At 51.7% G+C, this 23,226-nt stretch overlaps 1 protein-coding gene across 1 annotated transcript in view; it reads left to right on the top strand.

Annotated features, from left to right (window-relative positions):
• The window catches only part of LOC103626482 (callose synthase 3), a 71,729-nt gene that overhangs the window by 13,791 nt on the left and 34,712 nt on the right, over positions 1-23,226 (top strand). Inside the window, exons 17-27 of the mRNA XM_008646894.3 lie at positions 17-77; positions 8,964-9,045; positions 9,118-9,167; positions 9,244-9,330; positions 9,779-9,904; positions 9,990-10,178; positions 10,260-10,420; positions 10,958-11,081; positions 11,159-11,262; positions 11,556-11,682; positions 11,787-11,938. Of these exons, the coding sequence (XP_008645116.1) occupies positions 17-77; positions 8,964-9,045; positions 9,118-9,167; positions 9,244-9,330; positions 9,779-9,904; positions 9,990-10,178; positions 10,260-10,420; positions 10,958-11,081; positions 11,159-11,262; positions 11,556-11,682; positions 11,787-11,938 (1,263 nt within the window). The remainder of the gene's footprint in view (positions 1-16; positions 78-8,963; positions 9,046-9,117; positions 9,168-9,243; positions 9,331-9,778; positions 9,905-9,989; positions 10,179-10,259; positions 10,421-10,957; positions 11,082-11,158; positions 11,263-11,555; positions 11,683-11,786; positions 11,939-23,226) is intronic.

The raw sequence follows: 23,226 nt of genomic DNA, 5'->3' as shown, positions 1-23,226 counted from the left end.
ATTGTTGTCCTGACAGGTATACCATGTTCTGGATTATTCTTTTAGCAATGAAGTTGATTGTAAGCTTCTATATTGAGGTGACATTCATTTCTCTTATCATGTTCATTCCACCACTGTTGATGGATGCCACATTATGGTATCCTTGAACATGAAGTTTTCGCTCTTAACTTGTAGACTCATTATCAAAGAACAAAAATATATCGATAAATCTGATGGTTTGAGTATTGATCTTGACTGTCCTAGGTGGAATTCTTTGTGGTTTTGCTAGTTGGAACACAGACAATGTAGAAACAATAAGTCCCAAATCATGTTGCTTGTGCATGGTAGTTTGTTGGCAAAATATGATTTGACTGCACAGCTCCATGAAGGCCTCAGTCATGTTTATCAAATTCATGTTTGAATTTCAGTCACAAGTTGCCCACCAGAAGCTATTCCCTGATCAGATGCGTCGATTGTTTTTTTTCTCGAAGACACAGGAGGACTGCGTCTCATTATATTAAGAAGAAATAAAGGTTATGGGGCCAGAAAAACAGCCCAGTTACAAGAGCCTCCTTATGGAGGATGAAAACATAAAAACATAAAAAGAGTCATAAGGAACCTATGGACAACATCCTCACAACAAGAAAAGCGGGGAGAGAGAAACTAGACTGCAAGAAGTCAGGGGGGCAGGTTTTCCACACCCTTTTATAGTGGACAAAAGAGGTTGATCCTGAGAAAAGACCCTCATAAGCTGCTTTAGCAGAGTAGTTCCCATCTGCAGCTACACTGAAAATGTGTTTATCTTCAATATCTGGTTGCAAAACCATCTCTGAAATCAGCTCCCATAAGTGAAGGTAATCCACTAGAGCCCCCACAGTAAGAGCTCCCTTGATGTCCAAGATCCACCTTCCATTAGAAACAACATCCAAAACAGTCCTCTTCTTCGCACATCACCTTGGGATAATATTAAAGAGTCTAGGAGCAATGTCTCTGACCCTCTGACCCATGATCCATCTATCCGTCCAGAAGAGAGTTGTAGCTCCATTCCCAACTTCAGAAATCAAAACAGCAGAGAAGAAGGCTTTTGCCTTTCCTGGAACTTGAATAGGGAGATTGGCCCAAGGACGCTGTGGATTAGTCTTGTGCAGCCATAGCCATCTCATGCGAAGAGCCCAACAAAGTTCCTTTAGACTGGAAATCCCCAAGCCTCCCATCTGCAAGGGCCGACATACCCTGTCTCACGCAACCAAACAGTGGCCTCCCCTGACTTCTTTTCGGCCACGCCATAAAAACCCTTTCCTGATTTGGTCAATTGCTTCCATAACCCAGGAGGGGATATCAATGGCCATAGCAAGTTAAATAATCATATTTGTGAAGACATGTTGGACCAGGACATATCTTCCTGCCCTAGTCAAAAGATCAGCTTTCTAGTTTGGTAATTCGTCTGCAGTTCTATCAATAATAGGCTGAAAATACTCTTTGGATAATCTGTGCAAGGACAAAGGAAGTCCTAGGTACCGGCAAGGAAAAAAGGACCTCTCACAAGGCAGCAGATTTTGGACCACCAAAAGATCATCCTCTGAACACTGTATAGGATAAACATTAGATTTATGCTCATTGTTATGGAGGCCCGAGGACTTACCAAAGAGCTCAAGAATTGCCATGGTGATCGAGATATCAAATTCTGAGGGGTTTAAAAAGAGCTACATCATCGGCATACATGGAAATCCGATGAAGTTTGCATCTTGTTGATAACTGCTGCAGCAAGCCAGCTTCCTCAGCTCTAGAAAAGAGAAGGCCCAGAACATCCATCACCAAAATAAAAAGCATTGGAGTCCTCTTCTATGCTTAATAAGAGCCCCTAGGTCCTAGGAGACCATTAAGCAGCACCTGGGTGGATGAGGAGGCCAACAACCCACATATGATGTCTCTCCAGATTTGACCAAAGCCAATCTGTTTCATAACCTCAATGAGGAAGGACCAAGACACAGAGTCAAAAGCTTTTGTGATATCCAATTTAAGAAGAAGACGAGCCTGATTCTGATGATGAAAAAGCTTCGAGGTTTGCTGCACCAACATGAAATTGTCCTGAATAAAACGGCCTTTAATAAATGCACTTTGCATAGGAGAGACCATTTCGTTGAGCTTTCCAGCTAGACGATTGGCTAAGACCTTGGTGATTAATTTTGCAAAGCTATGGACAAGACTTATAGGCCGAAAGTCTTTCACTTGGTCTGCTCCCTCTTTTTAGGAATTAGGGTGATATAAGCCGTGTTGAGCTTACCAAGGTTATCAAATCTCCTGCTCCAAATAGCAGTAATAGCAGCCATAACTTCTTTTTTTGATGATGTTCCATCAACTTTTATAGAAACGACCTGTGAAACCATCCGGCCCTGGCGCCTTATCTGACGGTAAACCCTTAACAGTTTCCTGACTCCAAAATTGGGACTTCGGCAGGCTGCAACAAGATGGGAGGCAGAAAGACAGTTGTAGCACTTTCCTTGGAGGTCCACCGTGGACCCTCGACGAGGAAGGAAGTCACCACTACGCCGTCTTCTGTGCTCGACCACCTGCCAGCCGCCTTCTTCCTGTCTTGGACAGCAAGCCGGCCGGCTATGCACCTTCGACTGAGAAGTTGATGGAATAAGTCTTGAGCATCTAGAGGACAGCAGTCGCTTTTGACTGTCCTCTGTAGTCTCTTTAGCATCTAAAGGACAACAGTCGCTTTTTGATTGTCCTCTGTAGTCTCTTTAGCATCTAGAGGACAATCCTGTTATGTAGTGTGTGTGAGAAGGTGTGGTAGTGCAGCCTCTAGGGCTATAAATATGTGTCTCCAACCCTTAGATGGGTATGGCATTGTGTAGTGTTTGAGGAAATAAACAGAAAAATTGCCCCAACTCAGTGTCATCCTCTTGATGAGAGTTAGAGTCCCTCTACTTACAATTGGTATCAAAGCCAAACTATCCTGTAGCCTAAACATCTCTTGCTCATCTCCTTCCCACGCCTCTCCCCACACTCAGTCAGCAGCAAGAGCTCCAACTGTTCCTTCCTCTCCTGCTCAGACGAGCAGCCTTTCGTCTGAGACAGCCTCTTCCACACGCAGCGACCCCCCACTAGCCCACCATGTCCCTACGCTCGGTCACTTTGAGTGCGCGGCGCCAGCAGGAGGACGAGGTCGCCGCGGCACAAGAACGCGAGCGAGCAGCAGCAGCGGCTGCAGCGACAGCGGCGAGGGCAGCACGGCTGGCGGCGGCGGAACTGGCAGCAGCGAGAGCGGAAGTAGAAGCAGCGGAGGCGGTGGATGCTGCACGTGCGGCGGCAGCAGAGCTCGAGGTTCTGCGCGGCAGTAGAGCTGGCAGCTCTGCTTCTGTCGACGACAACACCGACGAAGAGCTCAGGCTGGCGAGGGAAGCAGCGCGAGAGCAGGCAGCACAGTGGGCAGCCGCGCATCCCCATGGGGGCGCGCGTGGCGGCAGCCCAGATAGGCGCCGACGCGCTGACGGCGCTCCGGGCGAGGGCGCACGCGGCGGCAGCCCAGACGGGCGTAGACGCGCCGGCGGTGCTCCCGGCGGCAGCGACCGAGTCGACGGAGATCGCGGCCTCTACAGGCGGCGCGACTCTCCCTCCCCGGATCGGTACCATGGTCGCTGCATGGCCCAGGCCATTGTCAGGGACATCGGTCCCGGCGGTGGGTGGCCTACCCTCACCAAGACCAACTACGTCGAGTGGGCCGCAGTGATGAGGGTACGGCTCCAGGTTCGCCACATGTGGGAAGCAGTTCGGTATGGCGACGTCGACTACCACGAGGATCGGCGGGCGCTGGATGCCCTCATTGCTGCAGTCCCGCCCGAGATGCAGTTTTCGCTTTCCCAGAAGCGGACTGCCAAGGAGGCCTGGGACGCCATCGCTGCGACCCGCATCGGCAGCGACCGTGCCCGCAAGACCACACTGCAGGCACTTCGCAAGGAGTGGGAGAACCTAGCCTTCAAGCCAGGTGAGGATGTTGATGACTTTGCTCTCCGCCTCAACACTCTGTTGCAGAAGATGGTGCAGTTTGGCGACGACACCTACGATGAGGAGAGAGCTGTTGAGAAGCTCTTCCGTTGCATCCCCGAGAAGTACAAGCAGATTGCTCGCTCGATCAAGTCTCTGCTAGACCTCTCCACGATGACGATCGAAGAGGCGATAGGTTGTCTCAAGGTGGTCGATGGCGACGAACCATAGGCTCCCTCTGGGCCTATCACTATTGGCAGGAAGCTACATCTCACTCAGGAGCAGTGGGAGGCCTACCAGGGTGACAAGAAGAAGGGGGAGTCCTCGACACGAGGCCGCAAACGCGGTAGGCCGCGCAAAGCGCGTGGAGGCGCCCAGGCTGGGGCGCGGGGACATGCTGAGGGTGGTGCCCGTGGAGGTGCCCAAGGCGGCGCTGTCGGCAACAAAAAGCCGGCACGAGACTACGGCTGTCACAACTGCGGCAAGCTTGGCCACTGGGCCAGGGACTGTCGACATCCACGACGTGGCCAGGCCAATGTCACACAGGCGGAGGCGGAGGAGGAGGCTCTGCTCCTAGCACATGCAACTATGCAAGCATCGAGCTATCTCCAGCGGCACCGGCTGCAGCGGCACTCCTCCACCTTGATGAGTCGAAAGCACGCACTTTCCTCGGCGACGACTCCAGCAAAAACATGATCGAAGGATGGTGCCTCGACACCAGCGCCACTCATCACATGACCGGCCAACGGGAGTTCTTCACCGAGCTTGACTCTAGCGTCCGAGGCTCTGTCAAGTTTGGGGACGCCTCCGGCGTAGAGATCAAGGGCGCCGGCTCAGTCGTCTTCACCGCCACGTCTGGTGAGCACAGGCTGCTCACCGGAGTCTACTACATCCCCGCGTTGAGGAACTCTATCATCAGCTTGGGACAGCTGGATGAGAACGGTTCGCGCGTGGAGGTCGAGCACGGAGTCATGAGGATCTGGGACCCCTCTCGTCGCCTTCTTGCCAAGGTACGCAGGAATCCAAATCGGCTATACATCCTCAATGTGAAGGTGGCACAACCTTGCTGCTCGTCGAGACGACGGGGCATGGCAGTGGCACGAGCGCTTCGGACACCTTAACTTCGAGGCCCTGAAGTGGCTCAGTGCCAAGGAGATGGTACGAGGCCTACCATGCCTTAACCATGTGGAGCAATTCTGCGATGTCTGCGTGTTGACAAAGCAGAGACGACTCCCCTTTCCCCAGCAGTCGAGCTTCCGAGCCAAGGAGAGGCTCGAGCTCGTGCATGGGGACTTGTGTGGCCCGGTGACACCAGCCACACCAGGAGGACGACACTACTTCTTGCTGCTCGTCGACGATCTCTCCCGCTACATGCGGGTGATGATCCTTGGTAGCAAGGGAGAAGCTGCGAACGCCATCAAGCGTGTGCAGGTCGCTGCGGAGGCGGAGTGTGGCCGCAAGCTGCGCGTGCTGCGCACCGACAACGACGGCGAATTCACGACGGCTGAGTTTGCGTCGTACTGCGTGGATGAGGGCGTTCAGCGCCACTACTCCGCGCCGTACAGCCCGCAACAGAACGGCGTCGTCGAGCGACGCAACCAGATGGTTGTGGGGATGGCTCGGGCTCTCCTTAAACAGAGGGGAATGCCGACTGTCTTCTGGGGAGAGGCGGTGGTGACAGCGGTTTACATCCTCAACCGCTCGCCCACCAAGGCTCTTAACGGGATGACACTGTACGAGGCTTGGCATGGGCGCAAGCCGGCGGTCTCTCACCTACGGGTCTTCGGCTGCCTCGCGTTCACCAAGGAGCTTGGCCACATCAGCAAGCTCGACGATAGCAGCACCCCGGGGGTGTTCATTGGCTACGCGGAGGGCTCGAAGGCCTACCGCATCCTTGACCCAGGAACACAGCGTGTGCGCGCGGCGCGCGACGTAGTGTTCGACGAAGGGCGAGGATGGGCGTGGGACAAGGCGGTTGACGACGGCATGACTCCGACATACGATTTCACCATCGAGTACGTCCACTTTGAGGGAGCTGGGGGAGTAGGCAACTCTTCTCCGAGCAGGTCTACCCTAGCCCCCAAGTCTCCACCGACTCCAGCGCCAAACTCTCTAGCTCCGGCTACAACGAGCTCTTCACCACCACGCACTCCGGCTACAGCGAGCTCTTCGCCACCACGTACTCCAGCACCGACGGTACCCTCTCCGGGAACGTCCTCTCCGACACCAGCTCGTGTCAAGCATGACCCAGTGGAGCTCGTGACCCCGCTCTCCCACGACGAGGAGCACGTCGACGCGTGCTACGACGGCGAGCCGTTGCGGTATCAAAGGGTGGAGGGCCTTCTCGTCGACCCGTCGGTGCCAGGCCCGACGTCTCGCATTCTGGCAGGAGAGTTGCATCTTGCATGCGACGATGGTGAGCCTCGGTCTTTCGCGGAGGCCGAGAAACATGCGGCTTGGCGTGCCACGATGCAGTCGGAGATGGACGCGGTTGAGACGAACCGCACCGCACCTGGGAGCTCGCTGATCTCCCTCATGGTCATCGCGCGATCACCCTTAAATGGGTGTTCAAACTGAAGAGAGATGAAGCCGACGCCATCGTCAAGCATAAGGCTCGCTTGGTGGCACGCGGTTTCCTACAGCAGGAGGGGATCGACTTCGACGTTGCTTTTGCCCCCGTGGCACGATGGAATCCGTGCGACTCCTCCTTGCGCTATCAGCTCAGCAGGGCTAGCACGTTCATCACATGGACGTCAAGTCGGCGTTTCTTAACGGCGACTTAAAAGGAGGAGGTCTACGTACACCAGCCGCCAGGTTTTGTGATCCCTGGCAAGGAGGGCAAGGTGTTGCGCCTGTGCAAGGCTCTCTATGGCCTGCGACAGGCACCGAGGGCGTGGAATGCCAAGCTGGATTCCACGTTCAAAGGAATGGGTTTCACGCCAAGCCCGCACGAGGCGACCATCTATCGGCGGGGCAATGGAGGATGTGCCCTACTGGTGGGTGTCTACGTCGACGACTTGGTGATCACCGGCGCCAAGGATGCAGAGGTGGCAGCGTTCAAGGAAGAGATGAAGGCCACCTTCCAAATGAGTGAGCTGGGGCATCTCTCCTACCTGGGGATTGAGGTGCACCAGGGAGACTCCGGGATCACACTTCGCCAGACCGTCTACGCCAAGCGCATTGTTGAGCTGGCTGGGCTCACCGACTGCAACCCAGCTCTCACTTCGATGGAGGAGAGGCTGAAGCTGAGTCGCGACAGCACGACGGAGGAGGTGGATGCTACACAGTACCGACGTCTTGTGGGGAGCCTTCGCTACCTCGTCCACACACGACCTGACTTGGCATACTCCGTCGGCTACGTTAGTCGGTTCTTGCAGCGACCGACGATGGAGCATGAGCAGACTGTGAAGAGGATCATCCGCTATGTTGCGGGGACTCTCGACCACGGTATCTACTACCCGAGGTGCCCTAGGGAGGCACACCTTGTCGGGTACAGCGACAACGACCACGCCGGTGACATCGACACTAGCAAGAGCACAAGCGGGATCCTCTTCTTCCTTGGCAAGTGCCTCATTAGCTGGCAGTCGGTCAAGCAGCAGGTGGTGGCCATGTCCAGCTGCGAGGCCGAGTACATAGCGGCGTCCACTGCTTCGACTCAGGCGCTCTGGCTGGCTCGACTGCTCGGTGATCTCCTCGGGAGAGACACTGGAGCAGTGGAACTCAGGGTGGACAATCAGTCCGCTCTGGCATTGGCCAAGAACCCCGTGTTCCATGAACGGAGCAAGCACATCCGGCTGAGATACCACTTCATCCGAGACTGCTTGGCAGAAGGGAGCATCAAGGCGCGCTATATCAGCACCAAGGATCAGCTTGTAGACCTGCTCACCAAGCCCCTTGGGAAGATCAAGTTTCTTGAGCTTTGCTCCAGGTCCGGGATGGCCCAACTTTCCCACAAGACGATGCCCAAGACTTAGGGGAAAAATGATGGAATAAGTCTTGAGCATCTAGAGAACAACAGTCGCTTTTGACTGTCCTCTGTAGTCTCTTTAGCATCTAAAGGACAACAATCGCTTTTTGACTGTCCTCTGTAGTCTCTTTAGCATCTAGAGGACAATCCTGTTGTGTAGTGTGTGTGAGAAGGTGTGGTAGTGCAGCCTCTAGGGCTGTAAATATGTGTCTCCAACCCTTAGATGAGTATGACATTGTGTAGTGTTTGAGGAAATAAACAGAAAAATTGCCCCAACTCATAGTGTCATCCTCTTGATGAGAGTTAGAGTCCCTCTACTTACAGAAGTAACCACTTTCCTTGTAGAGTCTGTTGATGGAGCTTGGGCTGAGGGAGAAGGCAGGGAAGCTTGCTTCGAACTGGAGAGAACTGCCTCTTTATAGGAGCGATGGGGCGGATCGGCACCGCCGTCCGAGGAGGAAGGGCTCGAATCAGACCATCTCTGGGACCTAGAACGTTCCGCATGGGAAGTTGGGTTGCAAGGAGCAGCGGGTCCCGACGCCAGAGGGGTGGAAGACGACGGGGTGGCCGTCGGTTTCGGGGTGGTTGCTGGCGTGAGGCTGGTGGAGGGGTTGGCGCCGGGAAGGGAAGGGACAGGGGCGGAAGACGGAGGGAAGACCGAAGGGCAGGAGACGGAAGGGCGGCCATCTTATCTAGATGCATCGAATGTTAGACACATAAATAAGAATGAACACATAGTTTTTACATTTGAAAAAAGCGATTGCCATGCGGAACGATTGGAGGTCTATTGTCCATTTGTCTGGGATAGAACTAAACCTTCTAAGCTGTCTACAATAGCTTGTTATTCATCTTGTTTTTTTTTCTTGACCAGGGGGAGAGACACCCCCTGACTTTTTTTTCTTAAGTTGGTGCCGTGACTCGAACCCGGGCTGGCTCAGCAGACCGCTTCTTTGGCGTGTCCGGCTGACCAGTTGCACCGTGAGAGTGTTGGCGTTATTCATCTTGTCTTACTGCCCTGTTGCAGATCAAACCTCTGGTACAGCCAACCAAAGATATAATGAGAGAACCTATCAGGACATTCCAGTGGCACGAGTTTTTCCCTCATGGTATTTGTCATGAGATCCCTAATTTACATTTTTTATAACTTTTTTGGCTTCTTATCGAGGTTCAATTTGCAGGAACTAACAATATTGGTGTTGTTATATCACTCTGGGCTCCAATAATCCTGGTATGTCTTGATTCCTCTTGTTGCTCCTAAGTAGGAAGTCTTTCTATTACTTTGAGTTTAATTAGTTACAATACAGGTATATTTCATGGACACCCAAATTTGGTATGCACTGTTCTCTACTCTGATTGGTGGCATCTACGGGGCTTATCGTCGTCTTGGTGAGGTTGGTAATTATTTTAGTATCTTGTGTATTTTTAATGCACTTTTCTTTGGCCTTCGAAGCAGTTCCTTGTCCAACAAAAAGCATTGCATCTAGTAGCAATTAGAAAATTAGTCCTAGGATTGTGTCCGCTCCCTATTTTTAAGCAACCGTTTCTAGTTTTCCATATTGGTAGCATAAATAAGAATGCTGTTATTTTTTTTTTACCATTTTCTTTACCCAATTCTGCTTGTTTTATTATGCATCTTTACTTTATTAAAATTTCTCTAGTATTGTGGATCATAATTTATCATGATTGATGAGACTTACATTTGGTATTTGCGGGGGGAAGGCTTCTTCAGTTTATCCCTTTCCCAGACCCTGCTCTTGTGGGAGCCTCCGGCACTGGGTTTGCCCTTTCCTTTTTTCATGAGACTCACACTAGACTCCTTTTCTGGTTCCATTATATCAGATACGTACATTAGGAATGTTGAGATCTCGCTTTGAATCTTTGCCTGAGGCCTTCAATGAACGCTTGATTCCTTCTGATGCAAATAAGAGTAAAGGTCTTCGTGCTGCTTTTTCGAGTAGACCCAAGGTATTTGTTTCTATTGTAAGACTGTGCATTATGAGTAGACCATTGGCTGTTTACCTATGTGATCTTACAAAGTCTTGGTTTTTAGGCTTCTGGTGACGAAAGTGAGAGAGAGAAAAGAGCTGCAAGGTTTGCTCAAATGTGGAACGCCATTATTACAAGTTTCCGCGAAGAGGATCTCATAGACAATAGGGAGAAGGATCTGCTACTGGTTCCAGACTGTAAAGACCGTGAACTTGATATATTCCAATGGCCGCCTTTCCTACTTGCTAGCAAGGTTGATCTTGCTCTTTCTGTAATTTCTCTACTCACTATATTTGTCGATTCAGCAGTTTATTGTTTATCTGCTGAATTGTAGATCCCAATAGCACTGGATATGGCAGCAGACAGTGGTGGAAAAGACCGTGATCTGACGAAGAGGATAAAGTCAGATCCATACTTTTCCTTTGCTATCAGAGAATGCTATGCTTCATTCAAGAACATCATCAATACCTTAGTATTTGGTCAGCGGGAGAAAGAGTATGTCTTCTCTTACCAAGATTATTATTTATTAGGGAAATATGGTACCCATTGTTGGTACTTGCTAGGCCAGGGCTAAAACTAAAATAATACCAATTCTGCTCTGAACACACCATCCCAAATCAAGGGCTCAAATATAAGTGATGCATTTAGTGTGAAAGAATGAAGATATGATAAACTGAAACTCTGGCCTTGAGTCTTCAACTGTCATGCATGCAGCTTTTAATGAATTTGTGGAGTTACTCTATTGAACTTACCCTCCATATTAGTGAGGTGGTTCCTTGAAGCTTCCACATACTTTATTCTCATATGATATCAGCCATTTTGAATGGGTAATAGTTTCAAGATGCTGAAACTGGAAAGAGTTGTTTAATATGAATTGGAGGGTGTGATTATCACAAGGGATGGAAGGGGGGTGGGGGCTTTCTAGGATTTTCTTTTTGTATATTTAACCTTGGTGTGTAACATCTGTTTGACTGAAGTTCCTTTAAGCCTCGTTGATTTTCTTTCCGAATAACCATGTGATGCCTATTTCAGTGTCCTAGTACAGATTTTCACAGTTGTTGATAAGCATATAGAAGAGGAAACTCTGATAACGGGTCTCAATATGAAGAACCTTCCTGCACTGAGCAAGAAGTTTGTTGAATTACTTGAGTTACTGGTATAAATCTTATCATTGTTGTTTTAGGTCATGTTCATGGTGGATACCTTCTAACTGTATCTATTTCTTGAGTGCAGCAAAAAAACAAGGAGGAAGACTTGGGTCAGGTAGTTATTTTGTTCCAAGATATGCTCGAGGTGGTCACGAGGGATATAATGGAGGAACAGGACCTGCTCGAGACGTGAGTAGCTTGGTTTCCTTCTGTTACATTACTTGATATTCTTCTTCGGATATTAACATGCATAGCATGCCACTTATGCAGATCTGCGTGCATTCTCTGTCATAGCTACCGTGTTATTTCTTTTTGTTTGTTAGTAACAAAAACTGAAGCTGGAGTTCAATTTTGTTTGTACATACAATTTGGTGATTTATCTAGTTACTTTTTGCGATGATATTGAGTGATTATGGGACTGATTGTCTAGTCTACTGAAATGTTGTGGTAGCTTGTGTTATATATTTTTATTCTTCTGCCAGGTTGGATTCTTTACATGGTGCCAATAGTAGAAAACATGAAGGAATTACACCGCTAGATCAGCAAGACCAGTTGTTTGCTAAAGCTATTAAGTTTCCTGTGGTGGAATCAAATGCATGGACTGAAAAGGTCTGATTTTCATCTCCATCCTTTATATATAGGGGATTCTGTTATGGTGCTTATGTATTTTCTTTCTGTTGCTGCAATGACATGAACTTTTATGCTTGTTTCAGATAAAGAGGCTTCATCTTCTGTTAACTGTGAAAGAGTCTGCTATGGATGTTCCTATTAATCTTGATGCTAGGCGGCGGATATCGTTCTTCGCAAATTCTCTATTTATGGATATGCCCAATGCTCCAAAAGTTCGGAACATGTTGCCCTTCTCGTAAGTTTTTACTACTAATTATCTATTTGTGTTGTATTATGCACTAATTTAGCGCTACTCCTTGGTATTCCTAGATATGTCATGTTATAGTTTGCTCAATGTGCAATCATTTTGTTGGCAATTTTCATCTATGAAAGGAGATATGGCTTGAGGAATAGTAGATGATTATAGAGGTACAAGGAGTATACAATATATAGGCAAGTGCCGTCTAATCAATGGAGATCCTTGCCGAATCTATGATCAACTACCATAAACGCCAAGGCACATATGGCGAGCCTGATCAACATATATGACAGGCTCGATGAACCCAATGTAACACATATGGCAGGCATGACCGGTACAATCTAACACGTCCCTGCAGTCTGATCATCAGCCACTCCGCATGTTTAGATTTTTAGGAATAGTCCCACATTTTGTGGTGAGAGTGGGTAAGCATGGTTTATATGGTTGAGGGTGCAACCTCCTAATGGGCTAGCTTTTTGGGGGCAGTGTTGGCCCAAGAGACCTAAAGCCCACTGCTATGCGTTCGGGTGCGTGTGTCGCGGCCCGATGGCCTGGGTGGGCGCGTCCTGTGTGCGGGCGACCCAACGGGCACGCCTTGTGTCGGCAGTCCGTTCCAACAATTGGTATCGGAGCCAGGTTGACCCAGGTTGGTCTAGTGCATTCTCAGACAAATCTCGGCTCACAATGTGAGGGGGAGATTGTTGGGAAATAGTCCTACATTGTGTGGTGACAGTGGGCAAGCATGATTTATATGGTTGATGGTGCAAACGCCTAATGGGCTAGCTTTTTGGGGGGAGTGTTGGCCCAAGAGACCTAAAGTCCGCTGCTATGCATTCGGGCGCGTGTGTCGCGTCCCAACAACCTGTGTGGGCGCACCGTGTGTGCGGGCGACCCGACGGGCACGCCTTGTGTCGGTGGCCCGGTTCCAACATAGATTGGACCTAAACTCAGTGAAGACTGAAGATGATAGTCCTTTAGTGAATATGTCTGCATACTAAGACGACGTCGGGACATGAACTACACGAAGATTACCAACAGCGACTCGCTCTCAAATGAAGTGAATGTCAATCTCAATGTGTTTGGCTCGCTGATGCTGCACCGGGTTGGATATGTAGACCACACTGATATTGTCGCAATATACCAGTGTGGTGCGACGAAGTGGGGCTTGAAGCTCTAGGAGTTGGTGCAACCAAGCGGCTTCAGCGACTCCATTAGAAACCGCGCGATGCTCAGCCTCAACACTAGACCTTGATACAATGCTTTTTTTTACCATAAAACTATAGGGGCTTCCCTTACAACAGAAAACTTTATTAAATCAAATCAAAACAGAACAACACCAAACTCGACCTGCAGGGGGTAAGATAGTCCCCGAGTATTGTATTTGAGAAGACCTTACACAGGTTGACAAAACCCTCGAACCCCTGCCCCACCCATACACAGTAGCATTGAAGCCCATGTGAGAACGACCGCGACTGGGGCCAAGCTTAGACCTGTGCTTTGGCATGGGACGGACGATGGGATTTTTTTAACCACAGTCTAAAATTCGCTCCCACGGGGAGTCGAACCCAGAACCTGAGGAGTGCTATTCAGACCACCTAACCAACTCAGCTAGAGGCCCTTTCGCATGGGAGAGAGGAAGGGAGAGAGAGAGAGAGAGCAAGGTGGTGCAACCTCATGTGCTTGCTATTGTCCACTTTCACCACCCAAATGCTTGTAAATGGCAGCCCTGGACGCCTCATCCAACACCATCGCGGCCTTAGACAAGGTGACCCCCTCTCCCATGCTCTTTATTCTAGTAATGGATGTGATGAACTCCTTGATTAAGTGGCTTCTGGTGATAATTTGCTGCTGCCGATTGCTGGTCGACCTGAGCCCCTGGATTTATCTGTTGTAAGAAATCTTCTCCTTGTTTTAAAGGCGTCGCCTAGGCGTTCAGGCGCTCGAAAGATCCAATGCGTCCCCGTTGCCTAGGTAAGAATCAGCAAGAGGGCATAGGGCAGAGGGGAACGGGAAGGGGCGGCGCCGTTTCGGGGTGGCAGTGCCGAATCGGGAGCGGTGGAGGCCAAATCCAGGGCGGCGGAGGCTGAATCGGAGGCCAAATCTAGGGTGGCAACATCTGAATCGTTGGCGGCAACGTCCAAATCGTCGTCGGCGGCGGTGAATCTGAGGCGATGACGGCTCAATCGAGGGCAGCAACAACTGAATGGTGGGGGAGATAGGCAACCTAGGGTTGCCAGAGGAAGGACTATATGGGCTGGCTGGTGGGCTGAGCTTCCTACCCCTTCTCCTTTTTTCTTTTTCTTTTTCTTTTTCTTCCTCCTCCTGGGGTTGTTTTGCTGATTCTCAGGTTGATAAAGCGTCGCCTTGCTCGCCTTAAGCGTCACCTAGGCGTCTAGGCGGTGGTCCAGCGCCTTATCTTCTGCAATGCTTCAGAGTTGTTTCTGGACTCAAAACCAACTTGGTGAAAAGCTCTGTCATTCCCATCCAATGCTCTGAGGAAGATATTAGTCGCACTGGAGACATCTTCTCTCGCTCGGTAGGCAGCTTCCCGTGCTCCTACCTTGGAATACCCCTTACACTTGCTAAACCAACTAAAGCCGACTTGTTACCTTTGATTGATAAGCAAGGTTTTAAAGTCGGCTAGTCGACTCTAGTCGCCTGAGCACCGATAAGGTGACTAATCGTGATTAGTCGTCGATTTGCTCGATTAGTCGAGTCTAGTCGACTCCTAGTCGTCCTATAGTCGTCCACCTATAACAAGACCATATGTATATATATATATATATATATATATATATATATATATATATATATATATATATATCAATATATAAAGTTGTAGTAGGACTGCAATACAATAGTACACTAGCTGTAGCAGGACAACAGTACACTGATTCAGTGGAGGACCCAAGATTTCTTGACTAGGTATGCGAGATCAAGAGATGTCCTAGGGGCATTGCCGTAGTGGCCTAGTGGGTCGGGAGGATAGCTGCGGAAGGCAGAAACTAATGGGTCTGATAAAATCGTGGAGGAAGTTTTGAAGAGTAGAGATAGTGTTGCATACATACATATACTATATGCTATTTATATTTTGCAAAACAACGCTGGAGGGGGGGGCCTCTACAGACTACAGCTGCCGCGTGATGCGCAGCTGACGCTCGAGCAGAGGGCCGCTGAAGCACAGCAGGGGGACAAGAGAGGAGGGCGGCGGCGCTGGAGAAGGGTGCACGCGCTATTGTGCACTACGTGTACCGTATTGGTACAAGTAGGGCAAAACATTATTTGTGTTGTATAGATGGTGGACCGGCCCATGTAACAGAGACCGGATTAGTGGCCCAAAACAGACAAAACTAGTCGACCACTATACCTAGTCGGACGACTAATCGTGGTTAGTCGGCGACTAGGACGACTAATCGCTTCCTAGTCGCTCTAGTCGAGTCAGAGACCCTAATTGAGCTCCCTCTAGCGATAAGGATGACTAATCGCGACTAATCGCGATTAGTCGGACAACTTTAAAACCTTGTTGATAAGGTTGCAATCAAATTGCCTGGTGGAAGACCCCTCTCTTGAACAAAGCAGGTCGACTGGTGTTAGTTAAGTTTCTTTCAGCAACACCTATACATCTGATCCTTGCTCTTGATTTGCCCAAAGGGGTTATTAAAGCAATTAACAAAAGAAGGTGGGGTTTTCTCTGTAAAGGGCAAGATAAAGCAAATGGAGGCAATTGTGAAGAAAGGAGAGAATGTGTATAATGTGTTGGATATATTACATTGAGCTTCTAGGGAGAATATATAGGAGTACATGACTTGGAGGGCAAGAAGCCTATCCTAGAGATAAGAAAGGTTATCCCAGATATAAGGAAGGTTATCTCGGGATTGCAATCAATCCTAAACCAACCATATCAGGAGTTGCCTAATATACTCTAACATTTCCCCACAGTCGTAGCGTTAGCAACACGAACGGACAAACTAGAGAATAATGGAGATATCCCTCCACAGTCGGAACGCCGATGCGAATGCTGTGACTAGAGTAGCCCATGTAGATGATAGCCCTTTGTGCCGATAATGTCGAGGTAGCCGAGTGCAAGGGCGTCGAGCCGTCGTTGAGGTGCTGTGCGTAGGGTAGCCATGATCAAGGAAGCTGTCAAGGATGTCGGAGAAGACAAGCCGCACAAGTCGCGGGCGCTGGTGCGGCACACAGGAAGGCCCGCAGCGCGCCAGGGGGCGTCGTGGTGATGGTGGCACTGAGAAGCAACCATAGACGAAGGCCCGATGCGTCGAGGCAGATGAGGGTGTTGATGCGAGGGACGACGCGTCAAGCAGCCATAGACGATGCGTGTTCCAGTTTTGCCAAGCCTAGAAACGCGTCGTGGATGAATGCACATGCCGGTGGTGCTAGTACCGGATGTACTAAGTAGAGGGCCCCAACCATACGTGCCAGCATCTCAAGGGACTAGCAGAGAAGGCCTCCACGACGGTTGTGGTGCAGCATTGTGGGAGTGTCGGCGCAACGCACGGTTGTCAGAGCGGAGCAGGCGAAGTAGTCGAGGACGAGACGATGATGCTGGTGACGAGGTTGTGCTGGACGAAGCGAAGAGGTAGGCGTGGCGACACATTGAGGTTCCTGGAGTCGTGGCGGTGAGAGCCACGACGCATAGGAAACGAGCCTCAATGGCACCAGTGGAGCGCGATGGTTGTGTTTGTCAGCGAAGAACTCGATGACAAATGCGGTGCAGACCGACGACGGTGACCAGTGCAAGGTGTTGACGCAGCATGCAGGAGGACCCGCAGCGCAGAACGACGGGTGTGCCGGCGCAGCTCGCATGTGTCGAACAGCTTGCTCAAACCGTGCGAGAGACGCGCACCGACGAAGTCGACAACGATGTAGATGCAACAACGTTGGTCGATGACATACGGTGATGTTGCTGCCTGAGGAGGCGACGCAACAACGACCCTCTTGTTTGGCGAAGCATTGCACGATGGATGACAAACGTCTCGGGAGAATGGTTCGCCCGCGATCGGTTGATCAGGCCGACAGCGTGCGAGTCGGAGACGACGATGGTGATGGAGCCTCCCGATCGGTGGTGGCGACAAGTCGGCATACATGGACGTGCAGATGAAGAGACGCAACACAGGCGGGCGTTCCAGTTACACCGCCCACGCCAGTTGCACCGTCGAAGAAGATGAAGTCGATGTTGTTGAAGCCGATGTCGAGGACGCGTGAGTCGATTGGCTGTGGGTGATGGAGATACAAACCCGAGCACTGACCGGGAAAACAAAAAAGACGTAGCAGCGACAGATCTGGTGAAGGCCGACACGTCCTAGGTTTAGGGGGCCGCGACCACCAGATCCGGGCAGCGCGGAGGGCACCCGTGGCTCGTGGCCACCAAACCCGAGCGACGGCGCGAAGGGCCATCTGTCGGGCGATGCACAGGGTCGACGTGAAGAGGTGCTAGTGGATCCAAGTGCGAGCAGCCCACACGTAGCCGTTACCACGACGGCATGCGGAAGGAGCTACGTCGCAGCAGTCTGTCCACAATGTTAGACTATGTGTGTGTGGGCCGGCACTACTGATGGGCTGCCGACCCATTAGGGTTAGGGTTAAGTTTCTATATACATGTACCCCCTTCTCTATGTAACACATCAAGACTTTGCAGTCCAATTTGGTATCAAAGCTAGGGTTTCCCACCCTTCCCTCCTACAGCCACCGGCTCATCCCAACTCCCAGCCGCTGGCCTTGCTGCTTCCACTCCACCGTCCCCTGGAGGTTTGTCTTCCCTCCCGGGGCGGCGGCTCCCTTCCGATGCTCCTCCCGCTCCTCTTTCCCCCCCTCCTCAGCTCCAGGCCACCATCGCCCTTCTCGGCCATGCCAAAGCCCAAGGTCGTCGGCCTCAACTCCGGTAGCAGCAGGGCAAGCTCCTAGACGCCGGACTCCCTGGTGGCTCGGCCTGATGCGCTCGGCCACCGTTCCCCAGCGCCAACTACCGCGCCCAGGTCTTCACCAGCGCCTCCTCCAGCTCTTTCCTCGGTGCCGCTCGACCTTCTTCCCAGACGCAGGGAGTTCCACTCGGCGCCTCCTTTAGCCCCATGGTCGAGGCCCCCTGTCTCCCATCCCGGTCGCCGGGGGATGCCCCTGCATGCCTGAGCGGAGGTGCACTGCGCCCGCACGCGTGGCTGCTCGCGGAGGCGGCGCCCGCGCGCACTGTGGCTCGTGTCGACAGTGGCCCTCGCTCGCACGTGCTCCTCCAGGTGGCTGTCCGGGGCGCGCCTCGCGGCGGCAACGGCTCCCCACCTCTGGCCACCGGCCAACTGCCGCCAGCCCCTCCCCTCCACGACTTCTCCTAGCCCTGCTCGGCGCCCCTCTTCAACCACGTCTGTACGCAGCGCTTGGCTCGTCCCAGGCTCGGTCGTGGCCTGCTCCTTTTGGACGGCCTAGCTCCCCATGGTGCTGCCCCCTTGGATCCATGGCGCAGGAGCCTCTCCTGGAGCCGATGCTCCTCTACACGTGAGCTCCCTTCCCCCAGCTTCGTCGGCCGCCTGATCCACCGCCATCGGGCCCAGTGCAGCCCACCCCCTGCGCCGACATCTTTGCCCGTGCAGCCCCTCATCATCGCGCAAACCACCTCTTAATTGTTCGCGCTGACACCCAGCAGCGCCAACTTATCGAGCTTCTTTCGTCGCTGCCGTCGACACCTCTTGCCAGGTTCGGCATAGGCCCTTGCCCGGTTGGACCGGCCCGTTGCCTTCCCCTTCATCGCCTTCGTTGGATCCGTCGCTGCCGCGGCCTTCTCGGTCGGATTCACTATTGCTGCGACCATCTCGTCTTGATCTGCCGTAACTTTGGCCGGATCGCCGTCTTCCTGGCTGGATCCGTCACTACCTTAGCCTTCTCGATCGGATCCGCCGTTACCCCTTCTATTCTGTCGCGGGCGCGACCACCATGATTGGCCAGACGTGTACGCTGCCGCCGGCCTCCCTAGCGGGGCTCCTCGACGTCCGGACGATCGAAGAAGCAAGAAGGTCGGCCTGATGATGCTCTTTTGTTGTGTCGCCCTGCCAACCAATGACGCTCGAACGTGGACCCCTCCCGAAGAACAGGCTACTGCTGCGTGTCTCCCGACCACGGCCACCTCGACTTCGGCTACCTCGGCATCCAGGGGCTATTCTCTTCTCGAAGTCCACACCGGTCTGTACTCCAACCACAACTTTCGCACCCTCACGACACTGCGACTGCGGGGGGATTTGAACTTGTCGGCTCCTACCTTTGGCTTTTACTCCAGTCTCATCTTGTGCGGTGCCCTCGTTGCGACTGCGGGGGGATGTTAGACTGTGTGTTTGGGCCGGCACCACTGTTGGGTTGCCGACCCATTAGGATTAGGGTTAAGTCTCTATATTCATGTACCCCCTTCTCTATGCAATACATCAAGCCTTTATAGTCCAATTCACAGCCGTCACCTTGATAGCGGGTGGAGGGAGATGCGCGATCGCAGCGAAGCTCGGGACTCGGTCGGCGGAGAAGGCCACGTCCACCATGACGCGGAGGGTGAGTTCCCGATGTGTTGTGCTTGACGATGCGATGACGAACGCAACAGATCAGATGGATCCACGGCGTATCCTACGGGGGTGCTGCCCCCGGCGGAGATTGATCTCCCCGGGGGTGGCGCGATAGCGGAAGGGAGGCTATGGTGTAACCTCAACTCGTGACACCATGAAGGAAGGAGAGAATGCATATAATGTGTGGGATATATTACATTGAGCCTCTAGGCAGAATATATAGGAGTACATGACTTGGAGGGCAAGAAGCCTATCCTAGAGATAAGAAAGGTTATCCCAGATATAAGGAAGGTTATCTCGGGATTACAATCAATCCTAAACCAACCATATCATGAGTTGCCTAATATACTCTAACATGCATAATATACTCTAACAAACTGTATGGTATCTTGGTAGAGGATGTAACGGCCGTACCAGTATGGTGGTCTTGGTATCCATGATTTGTAAAGGATGGGGTGGGCTCTACGTTTATGGTGGCTCTGATTCATGAAAACGAACACCTCGAAATCTTGGATTGGTCTCCCTATTCAAATCCCTGCACAAGCAGCAACCTTGTTCAAATTGGCAGTTGAAAGTTGTTGAAAGTGTATAAGTGGATTGACTACGTTCTCCGATTGGCTTAAGATTTTGGGTTGAACTTGTTAGTGCGTCCACTCTAACATGGTATCAAGCCAGAAGTTTCGAGTTTGAATCTTGGCAAAGGATTTATTTGTGCCTCCACCTATTTATTTCAACGTTTGCGCCTTTCTCTCTGGCTGCACGTGAGTGGGGGTGTTGAAAGTGTATAAGTGGATTGACTACCTTCTCCCATAAGCTCTACGTTTACGGTGGCTCTGGTTCATGAAAACGGACACTTCAAAACCTTGTATTGGTCTCCCTATTCAAATCCCTGCACAAGCAGCGGTCTTGTTCAAAATGGCAGTTGAAGTTGTTGAAAGTGTATAAGTGGATTGACTACGTTCTCCGATTAGCTTAAGTTTTTTTCTCGAATGAGCAGGAGGACTGCACATCTTTATATATTAGAGAGAAGAAAAACACCCACAAAGGGCAAAAGTACATAACACAAACATACACCCAAAAACACACACACACACACACACACACACACACACTTCTAAAGTACACACCAGGACAGGGAGACCTGCCACGCAGATCCCGATGTCTACAAAGCAGAAACACGGTCAGCCAAACCAATGCTCCCTAGCTGCTTGGCTCCAGCTAGAACCCAACAAGCGAGCTCATCAAGGAAGGATCTCAGCACCTTCGCAATGGAAGGGGAACTCCTCATGGAAGATCACTCGGTTCCTATGAATCCAAAGGCACATGCCCCAAGGATGATAGCACTGTTGAAGCCCTTCTTGTCTTTGTGGATCTGATTGATCACTCCTCCCCACCACTCCACAAAGGAGGCCTCCACAGGACTAGGAATAAGGTGTCCTAGGTTAAAAGGGGATAGAATGCCATGCCAGAACTGACGTGCAAAAACACGTGTAGTTAGGAGATGTTGGATTGTCTCCTGCTCTTGATCACAAAGGGGGCAAACAACCGGGTGGGCCATGCCACGCAATCTGTCAGCTGTCCAACACCTATTTCTTATGGCCAGCCATAGGAAAGTTTTGCATTTGGGGGGGGGGCAAGATTTCCATAACCGCTTCCATGGCTTAAAGGTGATGGAACCAGAAAATAAAAACATTGTAACACGATTTAGAAGTGAACTGCCCAGATGACTCATGCCTCCAAACATGTTGATCAGTTTCTGGAGACAAAACAACGTCACTAATAGAGTCCCAAAGGAGAAGGTATTGTTGCATTCCAACCAGAGTGAGAGGTAACTTGATATCTCTGATCCACTGACCATTAATAAGGGCTTGGGCCACAGTTCTAGTGGAGATTAACTTCTTGTCCACCTTTGAGAATACCCATTGGAGCTAAATCTTTGATGGAATTCCCGCTCAACCACCTATCAATCCAAAAGAGAGTATCATTACCGTTTCCCACATGGGAGATCACTGAAATGGCAACCAATGCCTTGACTTGTGGCTGAACAGGGATATCAAGACCAATCCAAGCTTAAGCTTTTGGGTTGAACTTGTTAATGCGTCCACTCTAACATGGTATCAAAAAAGCCAGAAGTTTCGAGTTTGAATCTTGGCAGAGGATTTATTTGTGCCTCCACCTATTTATTTCCACGTTTGCGTCTTTCTCTCTAGCTGTGTTTGTGCCTTTCTCTGTTGGAATGTGAACTCATGACCCTAAACAGGGTTGGGAGTAGTATTAATAGACTTAGTAAATGGGCCAGGCCCATTACAGTGAGGGTGAGACGGTAATTACAAGGGGAACACCCCAAACCCTAGACGGGTAGTCTAACACCCCCCCGCAGTCACAACTCTATCCTGTACAGATGTTGAGACTGGATCGAAAGTCTAAAAATACACTCGACGATAACCCCTTGGTGAAGATGTCGGCGAACTGCAGCGTGGTGGGGACGCTGAGAACCCGAACGTCACCGGCAGCCACACGCTCGCGGACGAAGTGCAGGTCGATCTCTACGTGCTTCGTGCGCTGATGCTGCACGGGGTTGGTGGAGAGGTAGACCGCACTGACGTTGTCGCAGTAGACGAGAGTGGCGCGCTGGAGGGGACTGTGGAGCTCGTGGAGGAGCTGGTGCAGCCAGGAGGCCTCTGCCACACCGTTGGCCACGGCACGGTACTCGGCCTCAGCGCTGGAGCGAGAAACGACGGGCTGCCGCTTGGCGGCCCAAGAGACGAGGTTGGCGCCCAGGAACACGGCGTAACCGGAGGTGGACCGGCGCGTGTTGGGACAACCAGCCCAGTCAGCGTTGGTGTAGACCACGAGTTCCAACGTCGGGGATGGGCGGAGTAGGAGGCCGTAGTCGAGGGAGCCGCGGAGGTAGCGCAGAATCCGCTTGAGCGCAGTGAGATGGGGCTCCCGCGGAGTGTGCATATGCAGGCACACCTGCTGGACGACGTAAGCGATGTCGGACCTGGAGAACGTGAGGTACTGAAGCGCGCCGGTGAGGCTCCGGTATGACGTGGCGTCGGCGACCGGAGGCCCGTCGTCCTTAGAGAGCTTCGCCTGAGTGTCGACAGGCGTGGAGCAGGGCTTGCAGTCAGACATGCCAGCTCGCTCTAGGATGTCGATGGCATACTGGCGCTGGTGGAGGAAGAGACCCTGAGGCCGGCGCTCGGCGGTGATGCCGAGGAAGTGGTGTAGGGGCCCCAGGTCCTTCATCGCGAACTCCCGCTGAAGGGCGACGATCGTGCAGTGTAGAAGGTCGGCGGTGGATGTCGTGAGCACAATGTCGTCGACGTAGAGCAGGAGGTAGACGGTGTCGTCGCCGCGCCGGTAGATGAATAGGGATGTGTCCGACTTGGCCTCGACGAAGCCGATGGAGGCCAGGTAGGAGGCGAAGTGACTGTACCATGCCTGTGGCGCCTGCTTGAGGCCGTACAGGGACCGATTCAGCCGGCAAACCAGATCCGGACGGTCAGCGTCGACGAAGCCGGTGGGTTGGCTGCAGTAGACAGTCTCCGTCAGAGTGCCATGGAGGAAGGCATTCTTGACATCGAGCTGATGGATCGCCCAGTCGCGGGAGAGGGCGAGGGAGAGGACGACGCGAACAGTGGCGAACTTGACGACGGGGCTGAAGGTCTCGTCGTAGTCCACTCCGGGGTGCTGGGTGAAGCCCCGAAGGACCCAACGGGCCTTGTA

This window comes from Zea mays, chromosome 5, assembly GCF_902167145.1.
Source record: "Zea mays cultivar B73 chromosome 5, Zm-B73-REFERENCE-NAM-5.0, whole genome shotgun sequence".
Classification (NCBI taxonomy): Eukaryota; Viridiplantae; Streptophyta; class Magnoliopsida; order Poales; family Poaceae; genus Zea; species Zea mays.
Note: the sequence above shows the minus strand (reverse complement) of the source record. Positions and strands in the feature narration are given on the sequence as shown.